General features: G+C 44.5%; 1 protein-coding gene across 3 annotated transcripts; it reads left to right on the top strand.

Moving 5' to 3' along the window:
- The first annotated feature begins 6,245 nt into the window (after positions 1 to 6,245).
- Positions 6,246 to 15,967, top strand: LOC126990545 (uncharacterized). 3 transcript variants are annotated; one of them, XM_050849143.1, is made up of 2 exons: positions 6,246 to 7,162; positions 15,019 to 15,967. In XM_050849143.1, exons 1-2 carry the CDS (start codon positions 6,489 to 6,491, stop codon positions 15,665 to 15,667), a joined length of 1,323 nt encoding a protein of 440 aa, XP_050705100.1. In that variant the 5' UTR covers positions 6,246 to 6,488; the 3' UTR covers positions 15,668 to 15,967. The 3 variants fall into 3 exon arrangements, with proteins under 3 accessions (XP_050705100.1, XP_050705098.1, XP_050705099.1); XM_050849141.1 differs by having other exon boundaries at positions 6,253 to 7,459; XM_050849142.1 differs by lacking the exon at positions 15,019 to 15,967 and adding an exon at positions 7,460 to 8,392 and having other exon boundaries at positions 6,260 to 7,162.
- The last annotated feature ends 2,710 nt before the right edge of the window (positions 15,968 to 18,677 follow it).

Here is an 18,677-nt window from a genome sequence, read left to right as displayed (position 1 = left end):
ATGTGACAGCCACTCGTTTATTAAGTTGTTGAAGGTGGTCAGTGATTCGAAGTATCTCATTAATTAGTTCCCGAGGACTGCAGCCATCATAAACGTCATTGCCGCCCAAGAACAGAATGGCTAAGTCGTGTTCATCTTCCCGCATTACATGGAATCGTGAATGCTCCCAAAAATCTTTAAGTTTTCCGCCATTTACTTTACAGATTTCAATTTCTGTATCTTGTAGGGCTGGTATAAAGTTAGGAACCTGCGAATGACCTCCAATAACAACCCTGTAACTCATTACAATTCAAACAACTGGAAATCCGGTTCGAAGGACCATTAATTTTAACTGTGGAAAATATGTAGCCACTTATTGGGGTAAACCCTCTGAAATCCCCTCACCTTCGTAGGTGTGGCTCACAGTTAAATGCTGGGTTTATAAAAAGGTGTTCAGGTTTCTACTCACATAAAAGGGAGATGGATTCCAGTTATTTGAATGTTGTCCTCGTACCCTAAACAAACCACTGAAAAGGGCGAAACGTAATGATTTAGTGAATTGTTGTGAAAGTTAATTTATTTTAGCATGACAACCTCAGGTGATTCTGAACTATTAATATAATTTACCTGAGGTTTGTTGTTTTCATGCTCCGTAACGACACCGCTTATTCGTGGTGCCGAACACTTTACTGCCCTTCTGTCGCGTGGACGTTATGACGCACCACACGTACAGTACTGCTTCATACGCAACGTCTCCGATTCTCTTGAGTCGTGCGTATTTCTTTCCCTCTAACACCTCCCTATTTGGCCAAATTAGGATTAATGCTAGAAAGGTACTTAGCTGTAACCATCAGGGTGTTAATGACAGGCAGCAGTATTGTTGATCGACGAATCCTAGTTGTTAGTAGTATAGTAGTCCGGGCGTCGTGTCTGCTCGCCGTATCTGGTAAGGCTGGTGATGCGGAGCAGTATTGTAGTTTGACGTATCCCGGCAGTAAGTAGTAGAAATCCAGGGCGTCGACTGCTTGCCGTGTCTAAGTAAATATCGAGCCCGACGGTGGATCACAACCAGCGCCGACCCGTCTTCTTTCAATAGCTATAAGCTGCTGCCTCTGACAGGCTCGCTTCCTCTCTCGCTGCCTTCCCTCGCACTCTGAAGCGCTATTCGAAGCAGCTCTTTGAAGCATCGTTTTATTTAAGTTAGTTTGCTGGTTAACTTATTTTTTATTTGTTACTTGTGTAATATAGTCCTCTCCTCGTAAGTAGGAGTAGCATTTTTGTTGCTGTTGTTACTTGTGCAATCTAGTCCTCTCCTCGTAAGTAGGAGTAGCATTTTTGTTGCTGTTGTTAGCTGTGCAATCTAGTCCTCTCCTCGTAAGTAGGAGTAGCATTTTTGTTGTTGTTGTGTGCAAGTCCTCTCCTCGTAAGTAGGAGTAGCATTTTTGTTGTTGTTGTTAGCTGTGCAATCTAGTCCTCTCCTCGTAAGTAGGAGTAGCATTTTTGTTGTTGCCGTTAGCTGTGTAATCTAGTCCTCTCCTCTAAGTAGGAGTAGCATTTTTCTTATAATTACTCCCCCCATTTTTTTGTAGTTTTATTTTTTCTTATTCCCTGTCAAATAAATTTTTGACACCCACAACATGGCTCCCAAGCCTGTTCCATTCGTCCACCACTCTATTGGTGAACCAATTCTTGCCTATGTCTTTGTTGAATCTGAATTTGTCTAACTTAAAACCATTGCTACGCGTCCTGCCTGGCTCTTTTACTATCAAAATCTTATTGACATCCCTCTATTAAAGCCCTTCATCCATTTGTAGACTTCGATCAAGTCTCCTAGCAACCTTCGCCTTTCTAGAAAGTGTAGATTTAAGTGCTTCAGCCTGTCTTCATAAGGCAAGTTTCTCACCCCCTGAATCATCTTTGTCATCCTCCTCTGTACAGATTCTAACATCTTGATATCCATTCTATAGTGGGGACCAGAACTGAACTGCATAATCGAGATGAGGTCTAACTAATGCTAAGTAAAGTTTGAGGATGACTTCAGCGCTTATTGCTTACGCTCCTTGAGATGAAACCAAGTACTCTGATGGCCCGATTTTAGACTGAATGCAATGAGACATAGGAAGTAGTTCATCGCTCACTAGGACTCCTAAAGGTGCGGTCACACTAGCTACTGATATCGCTGGATCCAGCGGTACGGCTTGATCGGCCAGCCATTTGCGCTGCACGAGCTAATGATATCGGCTGCTTTGAGCTATCGATACGGACCGTTTTCACTGGCCGTACTGCTGGCGGCAGCGGTAGCCGAATGGAAGGGAATAAGAAACTATCGTTTATTCAGCATACATGCAATCAAAAAATATTCCATTTCTTTTTGGGGAGGGACTTTAAATGCGTAATATAAAAGCTAAACGACAATACAAGAAAATTTCCAAATGTATTTTTTTCTTTAATGGAAATATAATATTCATTTCTTATTTGACCTCGGTGACTTTCTAACGGGTCACCTGTACAGCAAGAGCAAGAGCGAACACACTTGCCAGCCATGGTCTTATCCACTTTCGTTTCACTTTTCTTTTCTTCTTTAAGTCCTCACTGGCTACAAAACAAGTGGCAAGAGTAATTGTGGACAGAGCGAATCCAAGAAGTGCTTCCTCCATAGCGGCTAGTGTTGTTATGATATGATCCGCTAGCTAGCTAGCTAGCGGACTTTGCATGTGGTGTGACCAGACTGCCGCGCGTATCGCTGGCAAGCCAGCGAAAACAAAAGCCAGGCTTGCGTTAACAATATCAAGTGTGACCGTAGCTTAAGTCTCTCTCACGCCCGGACCTGTTTAGAGTGTCATTTAAGGAGTAATTGTGTGAGGAGTTATTCTACCTACACTCAGAATACTACACTTCCGACATTGAATTCCATCTGCCACTTCCCCGCCCAATCATATAGTCTGTCAAGCTCATCCTGGAGAACCCTAGCGGCCCTGTCTGATTGGATTACTCTACCGATCTTGGTATCATCTGCGAACTTACTGACATCACTACTAATTCCTCTGTCCAAGTCATTGATGAAAATAATATAAAGCAGAGGACCCAGCACCGACCCTTGCGGGACGCAACTCGTGACACTGCCCCATCCAAATCCCACACGCGGCTCTGCTGTGTGATTGGCTGTCAGGCCACGAGAAGGGCGGGGCGGAGGAGAGCTGTGCAAAATGTGACACAGAAACGGGAACACACACACACACACACACACACACACACACACACACACTGGAAGAATAGTCAGTGAAACATGGTACATCAAACCCGCAGATTCAAATTCAAAATAGGCATACCTACCAACAACATTATAACGAACACCGCCGCTACCACCACTACTAATCACCCACCACTTGGATAACTACCATTAATACCATCATGGCAGGCTCTTCAACCGCCAGAACTACCATACAGCCGCCCCCCACCCATCCATCACCACCACTACTGCAAAAGAGGAAGAGAATAGGAGGAAAATGATAAAGGAACCCAAATATCGAAGGAAAGTTTTGAGTAGAAAAAAAGAGAAGGAGAAATATGGAAATAATAAGTATGAGTAAGTGAGAGTTTTGAAGAAATAAGAGGAAGAAAAGAAGGAAAAGAAGAGGAACGGAGAAGAAAAGTAAAGGGAAAAAAATATTAGATGAGGTGAAAACAAAATATGCAAACACGAAACAAGAAGATGAACAAGAAAACGGGAGAAGGAAGCGGAAGAAAAAATGTCAAGGAATTAGAACTCAAAGAACGTAGAGGATACAAAAAGGAAGTTACGAGGAAGGCGATGGAAGAATTAAAGCAAGGCAGAGTAGGGAGAAGGGATAAGAGGCGAAATAAGACTTAGAATATATGAAAAAGTAAGAGGATATGAAAAGAAATAGAAAAAGTTGGAAGAAAACAATAAAAAGGAGGAAAAAATAAACACGAATGGGAAAGAAGAGAAACAAAAGAGAGTATTTAAATGTGTAGAAATTGGGAAGATTAATATTATGAGAATGTAAAAACGCAGAAAAGCAAAACGAGGAAGTAGAAGTAAAAAAAATAATATACAAAAGTGAAATGAAAGGAAGGAGGAAGATGAAAGGCAAGAACAATAAAATGGAAAGACAAAAAAGACAAAACAGACGATACAAACAGAAAAGAAGAAGGATAAAAAAATATACGAATAAGGCTGAAAAAACGAAATAAAAGGAAGGATAAGTAAAAACACGGATGGGGAGGAGGAGTAAGAGGAAGAGATGAAAGGAAAGAAAACAAAATGGATGACAAAATTTAGATTGAGATAATGAGGAAGTAAAAGAGGGTTTGGAGAATGGCCGCGCGGGAGAAAAGATGTGAGCCAAATTAAGAATGAGAGGGTAGGCAGGAAAAAAAAAAGATTAAAAGCAAAATTTGAAGTAAGATAATGAGGTAGCAGAAGAGCGTGACGACTGGAAGAAAGTAGAAGAGGAAGAGGAAGAGGAAGAGGAAGTGATTGAAAGAGGAGGAGAAAGAGGAGATTGAGAAGATTGACGTGCGAGAAAAAAATGTGTAAAGGCAACATAAAAAAAAATTAAAGGGATGAAAAAAAAGATTCAAAGCAAAATTTGGAGTACGATAATGAGAAGGAAGAGCGTGAGGTCTGGAAGAAAGTAGAAGAGGAAGAGGAAGTGATTGAAAGATGAGGAGAAAGAGGAGATTGAGATGGAAGGAAAAAAAGATATGAGATAAAAAGCAAAGTTGGAGTAGGATAATGAGGAAGAAGAAGAGGAGAGTCAGGATTAGAAGGAAGTAGAAGAGGAAGCGGAAGTGATTGAAAGAGGAGATTGAGAAGGTTGACGTGGGAGAGAAAAAGTGTTAAAGGAAAATAAAAAAAAGAAATGAAAGGAAGAAAAAAAGAACAAGATTAAAAGGAAAATTTGGAGTAGGGTAATGAGGAAGTAGAACAGAGTGAGAACTGGAAAAGGAAGTAGAAGCGGAAAAGGAAGAATGAAAAAGGAGAATCAAAAAAGGAAAATCAATGGGAAACAGTTTAATTTGAGCAGAATGTATTGCAAAGACCGTCAGAAAAGAAATGAAAAAAAACATAATAAAAAGGAAAGAGGAAAAAGGAAAAATTGAGAAAAAACGATGAATAGAAAAGAGTGGAAGATAAAAAAGAAAAAAAAAGATGAAAACGTAGAATTAAAACTGGGAGAGAATGATCATAAGCAGGAGTAAATTAGAAGATGGGTGAGCGGAATAAAAGCAGACTAGACAAAAAAGAGAGAGAGAGAGAGAGAGAGAGAGAGAGAGAGAGAGAGAGAGAGAGAGAGAGAGAGAGAGAGAGAGAGAGAGAGAGAGTAAGCAGGTGTGTGTGTGTGTGTGTGTGTGTGTGTGTGTGTGTGTGTGTGTGTGTGTGTGTGTATTTGTAGTTCAATGCTAACAAGAGACAAATCCATCACCAAGGCTCCTGGAGGGCAAGGCGGGACGATCCAGTAGTTAACAAAGCCTCACGCCGCTGAACGCGTCATCTGTGAAAATTCAGAAGAAAAAAACTACCCGAGAAATCGTATTGTTGCAGCAGCTAAATATTTGTAACTGTAAATATTTTGTACGCCTCCCTTCATTGCCAATAATCAATATAAGGGAAATATATTTGTGTGACATGTTATTATTCTTGTAAGATTAATAATACGAAGTTCTTGCTGGGCTTGTGGCAAGAATTTTCGGCCGAGTGGTTCATTGGGTAAGGTGGGCACGATGCGGCCAGTCCCAGCTCACGGCGGCTTCTCGGTGTGACGAGATGTGTGTTGCGGCGCCGGCAGGTTTAGGTGAAGGTGAGGGGATGAATTATGAGGCTTGGTGTGAGTAGAAGGAGCTAGGAGCATGAGGGCGTGGGTGCGGGGTTGGCATGGGCGTAATACTTGTAGCAATCATTCGGCCAGGGATGAGGGAGTGGGTTGTTTGGGTTGGTGTGGGTGGCATGAGGGCGTGGGGGCGGGATTGGCATGGGCGTAATACTGGTAGCAATCATTCGGCCAGGGATGAGGGAGTGGGTTGTGTGGGTTGGTGTGGGTGGCATGAGGAGCATGAGGGCGTGGGGGCGGGGTTGGCATGGGCGTAATACTTGTTGCAATCATTCGGCCAGGGATGAGGGAGTGGGTTGTGTGGGTTGGTGTGGGTAGCAGGAGGAGCATGAGGGCGTGGGTGCGGGATTGGCATGGGCGTAATACTTGTAGCAATCATTCGGCCAGGGATGAGGGAGTGGGTTGTGTGGGTTGGTGTGGGTAGCAGGAGGAGCATGAGGGCGTGGGCGTGGGATGGGCGCACTACTTCCAGCAACATTTCGTCACCTGCATTACGTCCCATCGCCCCAGCGTTACACTCTCAGCCTTTTCTTTGAGCGTCCCCGCCAGTGGTCGGTGTAGCCAAGGCGGCACACGACGAGGAGAAGCCATCCCAGAAGAGGACAACGTTGGTAATCTTCACTTTCCTGCTAAAGATTGTTCATTTACATTAAAATGACTCAACAAAAACAAGTGAAGAAGTCTTGGTGCTGCGGGTGCTTCGGCTGGCTCTTCGCCAGGCGGAAGCGCCGCAGCCCCTCCGAGGAACCTGACGACATCGTCGAGGAAACCGAAAACGCGGGTGCCCAGGCCGATGCAGGGCAACAGGCCCTGGTCTGCCTGAAGAAGGCTGCTCAGCCTCTCTCAGTGGTGGAGGAGGAGATCCCCTCCGACACCCTGCTGGATGCTGATGGGGTGGTGGGGAAGGGCGAAAAGGAGGCCACTGGCAAGAGGCGTCAAACTCTCATCATCATAATCCACTTGGTGAAGAGAGAGAAGGTCCACAAGCCAGTGGATGATACAACAGTCGCACAAAAAGACTGCACGCAATTGGAGAGCCATGGCAAGAGGGTTCACACTCTCGTAATTACTCTGCACATGGTCAAGAGAGAGAAAATAAAGGAGGTATACGATGAGCTCCCCTCCGAGCACCAAGGCACGGCTGGGGACGCTCCTTCCAGCAGGAGCAAGGCCGTTACCGGCCCACCGGAAAAGATGCCCCTTATCAGCAGCTTCAAACAGCGGGATGCATCTCAAACCCCGGTCAAGAAAACTATCAGGTTCAACTTCCAAAACCTGAACACTTTCGTCAAAATTCGTGAGCTGTACTGTGCCTACGACTACTGCAAGTATGGCTTCCCTCTCTCCAGCATTCGTCCTGAGCTGAAAAGCCTAAAGGAGAGAGCAGTGGAGCCACAGGAAGAGCCAGCAAAGGAAGCAGTAAACAAACTGCCAGAGGCTCAGAAAACAGTAACAGAGGAAGCAACAGATTCAGCCAACAAAATCAATGAGCCACAACACCTCACAGGGATCCTCAAGAAAGGAAAGACGGCCAGCACCGCTCATAAATGTGTGCGCTTTAACTTCCAGAACCTGAACACTTTCGTCAAGGATCGTGAGCTGTACTGTGGCTACGACTACTTCAGGTATGGCTTCCCTCTCTCCAGCATTCGTCCTGAGCTGGAAAGGCGAAAGGAGAGAACAGTGAAGCCACAGAAAGGGTCAGCAAAGGACGCGGTAAAGAAACACAACACACGACACCAGCAAACAGTTGGAGCAGCTCGCTGTGCACAAATGAATACCACTACTGAAGGGAAGTCTCCTAAAGGTATCCTGAAGAAAGAAAAGATGCCACGGTCCACCTGTCCAGGACATGTGTGCTTCAACCTTGGTAACCTCCGCGCCCCCGTTAAGGAACGTGAGGTGTACCGTGGCCACGACACCTTCAGATACGCCGCGCCGTTCCAAGTCACTCAGCCTCCCAACTTTACCTCGAGGCCTCACCAGCAGCCCGTTAGATCCGCCTCTAACTCGCTGCGTGGCGCACCTCGGCACCTCGAGAGGCCGACACAGCGGAGCAACGACTCCTTCCAGCAAAACAGTGGCTGGTATGCTGCACACAACTACACCAACAGCCGCCACTCACAGCACCGCCAGCACAACGCCAGCAGCCACGTCCCGCCAAGATACGAAACAAGGCATTTCTACGAGGGACAGACACATCGGGGCACCAACTCCCGCAGCAGAGGTCGTGCCAAGAGAGGCGCAAAGCCGAGTGGTGGCGAGTTTCTGTGAGCACCGGGCGAGTACACAGCGTCGTGATCAAACTCAAATGTTCAGCGACGTACAGGTGACGTACATTCCGGGTGCATTTCTCAACACCCGCTGAACAGTAACTGTCGCTGACTGGTGATAACAGAGACTGAGGAGTGCCAAGAAGCACCACAATCACACTGAGAGGAACGGCTCGCCAGCTGACTAAAATCACCATGCAGAGGAACGCATCCCATGGAACGGTGCCACTTCTGCGGAACAAATTGTTCAAGAGTGTCGCATCTGTGGGGAGTGTTTGGACGCATGTGTGCTTACATTTCTTATCTTATATTTCAAATGAAAAAATAGAAAATATTGTCTTACAAAAAACCTTAGGCAGGGATAGTGGGGTCGTGTTGCACCTCAGAACAAGAAACGTTATGTAAGGAGTTGTCTGAACGACCACCTGTTTTAAAACTATATTTAAATGAAAGGTATTAGAATGCTCTTGCCATTATGCTTCAGCTCAGTGTGATGACCTGAGTTTTATTTTCTCTCATTCTCTGCGGAATGATTATAGCTTCCAGGTCTGAGACGCGTGCCCAGAGCGTGACGGAGGTGAGATCGGGATGGAGCCACACATTCCGCGCTATTCATTTATCAAGTAAAAATTCCCTGGTTTAGTCACGCTTGTTCGCGTGCTATCAACGATTGAGGCAGCTCACAGAAGGTGCAGGAGCCCTAGAACTTTTGCTAATAATGGTCTTCACATTTATGCCAAGAATCGTGCCAAATCTGTTCTCCGACTTGCCAATAACTCCTTCATCAATAGATCAAAATGTCAAAATTTTGCTAACAAAATTGTTTCCATCTACCTGAAAATCGCTCCCACAAAACTCTCTCTCTCTCTCTCTCTCTCTCTCTCTCTCTCTCTCTCTCTCTCTCTCTCTCTCTCTCTCTCTCATCAAGTGATGATGTCAACACACCAGTCTGGCCGTTCTATTTCTTCACTGACAGGATTTAATCAAAGTCCAACAAAATCAAATGAAAGAATAATAAAAAAAATACGTCCACATAGTACACACTTATGTATCTTCGACCTTTTTATGTTGAAAAGACAGATGAACTTGACGAATTTTACGGGAAATGGAACATAAGAACATAAGAACATAAGAACGTAAAGGAGTCTACAAGAGGCCGGTTGGCCTATACAAGGCAGCTCCTGTACACTCAACCCCACCTTACCTCACCATCCATGAATTTATCCAACCTCTTCTTGAATGTATCTACGGTATTGGCACCCACAACATGGCTCCCAAGCCTGTTCCATTCGTCCACCACTCTATTGGTGAACCAATTCTTGCCTATGTCTTTGCTGAGTCTGAATTTGTCTAACTTAAAACCATTGCTACGCGTCCTACCTGGCTCTTTTACTATCAAAATCTTATTGACATCCCCTCTATTAAAGCCCTTCATCCATTTATAGACTTCGATCAAGTCTCCTAGCAACCTTCGCCTTTCTAGAAAGTGTAGATTTAAGTGCTTCAGCCTGTCTTCATAAGGCAAGTTTCTCACCCCCTGAATCATCTTTGTCATCCTCCTCTGTACAGATTCTAACATCTTGATATCCATTCTATAGTGGGGGACCAGAACTGAACTGCATAATCGAGATGAGGTCTAACTAGTGCTAAGTAAAGTTTGAGGATGACTTCAGCGCTCATATTGCTTACGCTCCTTGAGATGAAACCAAATGTATTTTTTTTCTTTAATAGAAATATAATATTCAGTTCTTATTTGACCTCGGTGACTTTCTAACGGGTCACCTGTACAGCAAGAGCAAGAGCGAACACACTTGCCAGCCATGGTCTTATCCACTTTCGTTTCACTTTTCTTCTTTAAGTCCTCACTGGCTACAAAACAAGTGGCAAGAGTAATTGTGGACAGAGCGAATCCAAGAAGTGCTTCCTCCATAGCGGCTAGTGTTGTTATGATATGATCCGCTAGCTAGCTAGCGGACTTTGCATGTGGTGTGACCAGACTGCCGCGCGTATCGCTGGCAAGCCAGCGAAAACAAAAGCCAGGCTTGCGTTAACAATAGCAAGTGTGACCGTAGCTTAAGTCTCTCTCACGCCCGGACCTGTTTAGAGGAGTGTCATTTAAGGAGTAATTGTGTGAGGAGTTATTCCTACCTACACTCAAAATGCTACACTTCCCGACATTGAATTCCATCTGCCACTTCCCCGCCCAATCATATAGTCTGTCAAGCTCATCCTGGAGAACCCTAGCGGCCCTGTCTGATTGGATTACTCTACCGATCTTGGTATCATCTGCGAACTTACTGACATCACTACTAATTCCTGTTTCCAAGTCATTGATGAAAATAATAAAAGGCAGAGGACCCAGCACCGACCCTTGTGGGACGCAACTCGTAACACTGCCCCATCCAAATCCCACACGCGGCTCTGCTGTGTGATTGGCTGTCAGGCCACGAGAAGGGCGGGGCGGAGGAGAGCTGTGCAAAAATGTGACACAGAACGGGAATACGCGATCACACACACACACACACAAACACACACACACAATGGAAGAATAGTCAGTGAAACATGGTACATCAAACCCGCAGATTCAAATTCACAATAGGCATACCTACCAACAACATTATAACGAACACCGCCGCTACCACCACTACTAATCACCCACCACTTGGATAACTACCATTAACACCATCATGGCAGGCACTTCAACCGCCAGAACTACCATACAGCCGCCCCCCACCCATCCATCACCACCACTACTGCAAAAGAGGAAGAGAATAGGAGGAAAATGATAAAAGGGGAACCCAAATATCGAAGGAAAGTTTTTGAGTAGAAAAAAAGAAGAGAAGGAGAAATATGGAAATAATAAGTATGAGTAAGTGAGAGTTTTGAAGGAATAAGAGGAAGAAAAGAAGGAAAAGAAGAGGAAAGGAGAAGAAAAGTAAAGGAAAAAAATATTAGATGAGGTGAAAACAAAATATGCAAACACGAAACAAGAAGATGAACAAGAAAACGGGAGAAGGAAGTGGAAGAAAAAATGTCAAGGAATTAAAACTCAAAGAACGTAGAGGATACAAAAAGGAAGTTACGAGGAAGGCGATGGAAGAATTAAAGCAAGGCAGAGTAGGGAGAAGGGATAAGAGGCGAAATAAGACTTAGAGGTATATGAAAAAGTAAGAGGATATGAAAAGAAATAGAAAAAGTTGGAAGAAAACAATAAAAAGGAGAAACTAAACACGGATGGGAAAGAAGAGATAAAAGAGAGTATTTAAATGGGTAGAAATTGGGAAGAGTAATATTATGAGAATGTAAAACGCAGGAAAGCAAAACGAGGAAGTAGAAGTAAAAAAAATAATATACAAAAGTGAAATGACAGGAAGGAGGAAGATGAAAGGCAAGAACAATAAAATGGAAAGACAAAAAAGACAAAACAGACGATACAAACAGAAAAGAAGAAGGATAAAAAAAATATACGAATAAGGCTGAAAAAACAAAATAAAAGGAAGGATAAGTAAAAACACGGATGGGGAGGAGAAGAGGAAGAGATGAAAGGAAAGAAAACAAAATGGATGACAAAATTTAGATTGAGATAATGAGGAACTAAAAGAGGGGTTGGAGAACGGCCGCGCGGGAGAAAAGATGTGAGCCAAATTAAGAATGAGAGGGTAGGCAGGAAAAAAAAAAAGATTAAAAGCAAAATTTGAAGTAAGATAATGAGGTAGCAGAAGAGCGTGACGACTGGAAGAAAGTAGAAGAAAAAGAGGAAGAGGAAGTGATTGAAAGAGGAGGAGAAAGAGGAGATTGAGAAGATTGACGTGCGAGAAAAAAATGTGTAAAAGCAACATAAAAAAAAATGAAAGGGATGAAAAAAAAAATTCAAAGCAAAATTTGAAGTACGATAATGAGAAGGAAGAGCGTGAGGTCTGGAAGAAAGTAGAAGAGGAAGAGGAAGTGATTGAAAGAGGAGGAGAAAGAGGAGATTGAGAAGGCAGACGTGCGAGAGGAAAGATGTAAAAGCAACATTAAAAAAGAAAAGAGGAAAGAAAAAAAAGATAAGAAGCAAAATTAGGAATAAGACAATGAGGAAGAAGAAGAGTGTGAGGATTAGAAGGAAGTAGAAGAGGAAGAGGAAGAGGAAGTGATTGAAAGATGAGGAAAAAGAGGAGATTGAGATGGAAGAAAAAAAAGATATGAGATAAAAAGCAAAGTTGGCGTAGGATAATGAGGAAGAAGAAGAGGCGAGTTAGGAGTAGAAGGAAGTAGAAGAGGAAGAGGAAGTGATTGAAAGAGGAGATTGAGAAGGTTGACGTGGGAGAGAAAAAGTGTAAAAGCAAAATTTAGAAAGAAATGAAAGGAAGAAAAAAAGAACAAGATTAAAAGGAAAATTTGGAGTAGGGTAATGAGGAAGCAGAAGAGAGTGAGGACTGGAAGGAAGTAGAAGAGGAAAAGGAAGAAGGAAAAAGGAGAATCAAAAAAGGAAAATCAATGGGAAACAGTTTAATTTGAGCAGAATGTATTGCAAAGACCGTCAGAAAAAAAATGAAAAAAAACATAATAAAAAAGGAAAGAGGAAAAAAGGAAAAAATTGGAGAAAAAAAAAACGATGAATAGAAAAGAGTGGAAGATGAAAAAGGAAAAAAAAAAGATGAAAACGTAGAATTAAAACTGGGAGAGAATGATCATAAGCAGGAGTAAATTAGAAGATGGGTGAACGGAATGAAAGAAGACTGGACAAAAAAAGAAGAGAGAGAGAGAGAGAGAGAGAGAGAGAGAGAGAGAGAGAGAGAGAGAGAGAGAGAGAGAGAGAGAGAGAGAGAGAGAGAGAGAGAGAGAGAGAGAGAGAGAGAGAGAGAGAGAGAGAGAGAGAGTCAGCAGGTGGCAGTAAGAGGTGGTGTTAAGTGTGTGTGTGTGTGTGTGTGTGTGTGTGTGTGTGTGTGTGTGTGTGTGTGTGTGTGTGTGTGTAGTTCAATGCTAACAAGAGGCAAATCCATCACCAAGGCTCCTGGAGGGCAAGGCGGGACGATCCAGTAGTTAACAAAGCCTCACGCCGCTGAACGCGTCATCTGTGAAAATTCAGAAGAAAAAAACTACCCGAGAAATCGTATTGTTGCAGCAGCTAAATATTTGTAACTGTAAATATTTTGTACGCCTCCCTTCATTGCCAATAATCAATATAAGGGAAATATGTTTGTGTGACATGTTATTATTCTTGTAAGATTAATAATACGAAGTTCTTGCTGGGCTTGTGGCAAGAATTTTCGGCCGAGTGGTTCATTGGGTAAGGTGGGCACGATGCGGCCAGTCCCAGCTCACGGCGGCTTCTCGGTGTGACGAGATGTGTGTTGCGGCGCCGGCAGGTTTAGGTGAAGGTGAGGGGATGAATTATGAGGGTTGGTGTGAGTAGAAGGAGCTAGGAGCATGAGGGCGTGGGTGCGGGGTTGGCATGGGCGTAATACTGGTAGCAATCATTCGGCCTGGGATGAGGGAGTGGGTTGTGTGGGTTGGAGGGTGTGGCATGAGGGCGTGGGTGCGGGGTTGGCATGGGCGTAATACTGGTAGCAATCATTCGGCCAGGGATGAGGGAGTGGGTTGTGTGGGTTGGTGTGGGTGGCATGAGGAGCATGAGGGCGTGGGTGCGGGATTGGCATGGGCGTAATACTTGTTGCAATCATTCGGCCAGGGATGAGGGAGTGGGTTGTGTGGGTTGGTGTGGGTGTCAGGAGGAGCATGAGGGCGTGGGCGTGGGATGGGCGCACTACTCCCAGCAACATTTCGTCACCTGCATTACGTCCCATCGCCCCAGCGTTACACTTTCAGCCTTTTCTTTGAGCGTCCCCGCCAGTGGTCGGTTTAGCCAAGGCGGCACACGACGAGGAGAAGCCATCCCAGAAGAGGCAGAGTTGATGACCTGCACGTTCCTGCTAAAGATTGTTCATTTACATTAAAATGACTCAACAAAAACAAGTGAAGAAGTCTTGGTGCTGCGGGTGCTTCGGCTGGCTCTTCGCCAGGCGGAAGCGCCGCAGCCCCTCCGAGGAACCTGACGACATCGTCGAGGAAACCGAAAACGCGGGTGCCCAGGCCGATGCAGGGCAACAGGCCCTGGTCTGCCTGAAGAAGGCTGCTCAGCCTCTCTCAGTGGTGGAGGAGGAGATCCCCTCCGACACCCTGCTGGATGCTGATGGGGTGGTGGGGAAGGGCGAAAAGGAGGCCACTGGCAAGAGGCGTCAAACTCTCATCATCATAATCCACTTGGTGAAGAGAGAGAAGGTCCACAAGCCAGTGGATGATACAACAGTCGCACAAAAAGACTGCACGCAATTGGAGAGCCATGGCAAGAGGGTTCACACTCTCGTAATTACTCTGCACATGGTCAAGAGAGAGAAAATAAAGGAGGTATACGATGAGCTCCCCTCCGAGCACCAAGGCACGGCTGGGGACGCTCCTTCCAGCAGGAGCAAGGCCGTTACCGGCCCACCGGAAAAGATGCCCCTTATCAGCAGCTTCAAACAGCGGGATGCATCTCAAACTCCGGTCAAGAAAACTATCAGGTTCAACTTCCAAAACCTGAACACTTTCGTCAAAATTCGTGAGCTGTACTGTGCCTACGACTACTGCAAGTATGGCTTCCCTCTCTCCAGCATTCGTCCTGAGCTGAAAAGCCTAAAGGAGAGAGCAGTGGAGCCACAGGAAGAGCCACCAAAGGAAGCAGTAAACAAACTGCCAGAGGCTCAGAAAACAGTAACAGAGGAAGCAACAGATTCAGCCAACAAAATCAATGAGCCACAACATCTCACAGGGATCCTCAAGAAAGGAAAGACGGCCAGCACCGCTCATAAATGTGTGCGCTTTAACTTCCAGAACCTGAACACTTTCGTCAAGGATCGTGAGCTGTACTGTGGCTACGACTACTTCAGGTATGGCTTCCGTCTCTCCAGCATTCGTCCTGAGCTGGACAGGCGAAAGGAGAGAACAGTGAAGCCACAGAAAGGGTCAGCAAAGGACGCGGTAAAGAAACACAACACACGACACCAGCAAACAGTTGGAGCAGCTCGCTGTGCACAAATGAATACCACTACTGAAGGGAAGTCTCCTAAAGGTATCCTGAAGAAAGAAAAGATGCCACGGTCCACCTGTCCAAGACACGTGCCCTTCAACCTTGGTAACCTCCGCGCCCCCGTCAAGGAACGTGAGCTGTACCGTGGCCACGACACCTTCAGATACGCCGCGCCGCTCCAAGTCACTCAGCCTCCCAACTTTACCTCGAGGCCTCACCAGCAGCCCGTTAGATCCGCCTCTAACTCGCTGCGTGGCGCACCTCGGCACCTCGGGAGGCCGACACAGCGGAGCAACGACTCCTTCCAGCAAAACAGTGGCTGGTATGCTGCACACAACTACACCAACAGCCGCCACTCACAGCACCGCAAGCACAACGCCAGCAGCCACGTCCCGCCAAGATACGAAACAAGGCATTTCTACGAGGGACAGACACATCGATGCACCAACTCCCGCAGCAGAAGTCGCGCCAAGAGAGGCGCAAAGCCGAGTGGTGGCGAGTTTCTGTGAGCACCGGGCGAGTACACAGCGTCGTGATCAAACTCAAATGTTCAGCGACGTACAGGTGACGTACATTCCGGGTGCATTTCTCAACACCCGCTGAACAGTAACTGTCGCTGACTGGTGATAACAGAGACTGAGGAGTGCCAAGAAGCACCACAAACACACTGAGAGGAACGGCTCGCCAGCTGACTAAAATCACCATGCAGAGGAACGCATCCCATGGAACGGTGCCACTTCTACGGAACAAATTGTTCAAGAGTGTCGCATCTGTGGGGAGTGTTTGGACGCATGTGTGTGCTTACATTTCTTATCTTATATTTCAAATGAAAAAACAGAAAATATTGTCTTACAAAAAACCTTAGGCAGGGATAGGGGGGTCGTGTTGCACCTCAGAACAAGAAACGTTATGTAAGAAGTTGTCTGAACGACCACCTGTTTTAAAACTATATTTAAATGAAAGATATTAGAATGCTCTTGCCTGTATGCTTAGAAGGAAGTAGAAGAGGAAGAGGAAGTGATTGAAAGAGTAGATTGAGATAGACGTGGGAGAGAAAAGATGTAAAAGCATAATTAAGAAAAAAATGAGAGGGAAGAGAAAAAAAGAGAAAAGATAAAAAGCAAAATTAGGAATAGGATAAAGAGGAAGAAGAGCGTGAGGACTGGAAGGAAGTAGAAGAGGAAAAGGAAGAAGGAAAACGGAGAATCAAAAAAAGAAAATCAATGTGAAACCGTTAAATTTGAGCAGAATGTAAAACGAAGAACGTCAGAAAAAACAATAAAAAATGAGGAGAAAAAAGTAATGAAAGACGAAAAAGGAAAAAAAAGGAAAAAATTGAAAAAAACGATGAATAGAAAAAACTGAAAGATGAAAAAGGAAAAAAAGATGAAAACGTAGAATTAAAACTGGGAGAGAATGAACATAAGCAGGAGTAAATTAGAAGATAGGTGAGCGGAATAAAAGAAGACTAGACAAAAAAAGGAGAGAGAGAGAGAGAGAGAGAGAGAGAGAGAGAGAGAGAGAGAGAGAGAGAGAGAGAGAGAGAGAGAGAGAGAGAGAGAGAGAGAGAGAGAGAGAGAGAGAGAGAGAGAGAGAGAGAGAGAGAGAGAGAGAGTTTTGTGGGAGCGATTTTCAGGTAGATGGAAACAATTTTGTTAGCAAAATTTTGACATTTTGATCTATTGATGAAGGAGTTATTGGCAAGTCGGAGAACAGATTTGGCACGATTCTTGGCACGATTCTTCTCCTCCCCATCCGTGTTTTTACTTATCCTTCCTTTTATTTTGTTTTTTCAGCCTTATTCGTATATTTTTTTTATCCTTCTTCTTTTCTGTTTGTATCGTCTGTTTTGTCTTTTTTGTCTTTCCATTTTATTGTTCTTGCCTTTCATCTTCCTCCTTCCTGTCATTTCACTTTTGTATATTATTTTTTTACTTCTACTTCCTCGTTTTGCTTTCCTGCGTTTTATATTCTCATAATATTACTCTTCCCAATTTCTACCCATTTAAATACTCTCTTTTATCTCTTCTTTCCCATCCGTGTTTAGTTTCTCCTTTTTATTGTTTTCTTCCAACTTTTTCTATTTCTTTTCATATCCTCTTACTTTTTCATATATTCTAAGTCTTATTTCGCCTCTTATCCCTTCTCCCTACTCTGCCTTGCTTTAATTCTTCCATCGCCTTCCTCGTAACTTCCTTTTTGTATCCTCTACGTTCTTTGAGTTTTAATTCCTTGACATTTTTTCTTCCACTTCCTTCTCCCGTTTTCTTGTTCATCTTCTTGTTTCGTGTTTGCATATTTTGTTTTCACCTCATCTAATATTTTTTTCCTTTACTTTTCTTCTCCTTTCCTCTTCTTTTCCTTCTTTTCTTCCTCTTATTCCTTCAAAACTCTCACTTACTCATACTTATTATTTCCATATTTCTCCTTCTCTTCTTTTTTTCTACTCAAAAACTTTCCTTCGATATTTGGGTTCACCATTTATTATTTTCCTCCGATTCTCTTCCTCTTTTGCAGTAGTGGTGGTGATGGATGGGTGGGGGGCGGCTGTATGGTAGTTCTGGCGGTTGAAGTGCCTGCCATGATGGTGTTAATGGTAGTTATCCAAGTGGTGGGTGATTAGTAGTGGTGGTAGCGGCGGTGTTCGTTATAATGTTGTTGGTAGGTATGCCTATTGTGAATTTGAATCTGCGGGTTTGATGTACCATGTTTCACTGACTATTCTTCCATTGTGTGTGTGTGTGTGTGTGTGTGTGTGTGATCGCGTATTCCCGTTCTGTGTCACATTTTTGCACAGCTCTCCTCCGCCCCGCCCTTCTCGTGGCCTGACAGCCAATCACACAGCAGAGCCGCGTGTGGGATTTGGATGGGGCAGTGTTACGAGTTGCGTCCCACAAGGGTCGGTGCTGGGTCCTCTGCCTTTTATTATTTTCATCAATGACTTGGAAACAGGAATTAGTAGTGATGTCAGTAAGTTCGCAGATGATACCAAGATCGGTAGAGTAATCCAATCAGACAGGGCCGCTAGGGTTCTCCAGGATGAGCTTGACAGACTATATGATTGGGCGGGGAAGTGGCAGATGGAATTCAATGTCGGGAAGTGTAGCATTTTGAGTGTAGGTAGGAATAACTCCTCACACAATTACTCCTTAAATGACACTCCTCTAAACAGGTCCGGGCGTGAGAGAGACTTAAGCTACGGTCACACTTGCTATTGTTAACGCAAGCCTGGCTTTTGTTTTCGCTGGCTTGCCAGCGATACGCGCGGCAGTCTGGTCACACCACATGCAAAGTCCGCTAGCTAGCTAGCTAGCGGATCATATCATAACAACACTAGCCGCTATGGAGGAAGCACTTCTTGGATTCGCTCTGTCCACAATTACTCTTGCCACTTGTTTTGTAGCCAGTGAGGACTTAAAGAAGAAAAGAAAAGTGAAACGAAAGTGGATAAGACCATGGCTGGCAAGTGTGTTCGCTCTTGCTCTTGCTGTACAGGTGACCCGTTAGAAAGTCACCGAG

This window comes from Eriocheir sinensis, unplaced genomic scaffold, assembly GCF_024679095.1.
Source record: "Eriocheir sinensis breed Jianghai 21 unplaced genomic scaffold, ASM2467909v1 Scaffold173, whole genome shotgun sequence".
NCBI classification, from domain to species: domain Eukaryota; kingdom Metazoa; phylum Arthropoda; class Malacostraca; order Decapoda; family Varunidae; genus Eriocheir; species Eriocheir sinensis.
The sequence above is the reverse complement of the archived record's forward strand: the minus strand, read 5'-3'. Positions and strand labels throughout refer to the sequence as shown.

Coding starts and splice junctions, on each gene's coding strand:
- LOC126990545 (XM_050849141.1), top strand. CDS start 6,489: ATGACTCAACAAAAACAAGTGAAGAAGTCTTGGTGCTGCGGGTGCTTC. Junction 7,460..15,018: donor TGTGGCTACGACTACTTCAG/GTATGGCTTCCC, acceptor CGACTACTTCAG/GTATGGCTTCCGTCTCTCCA.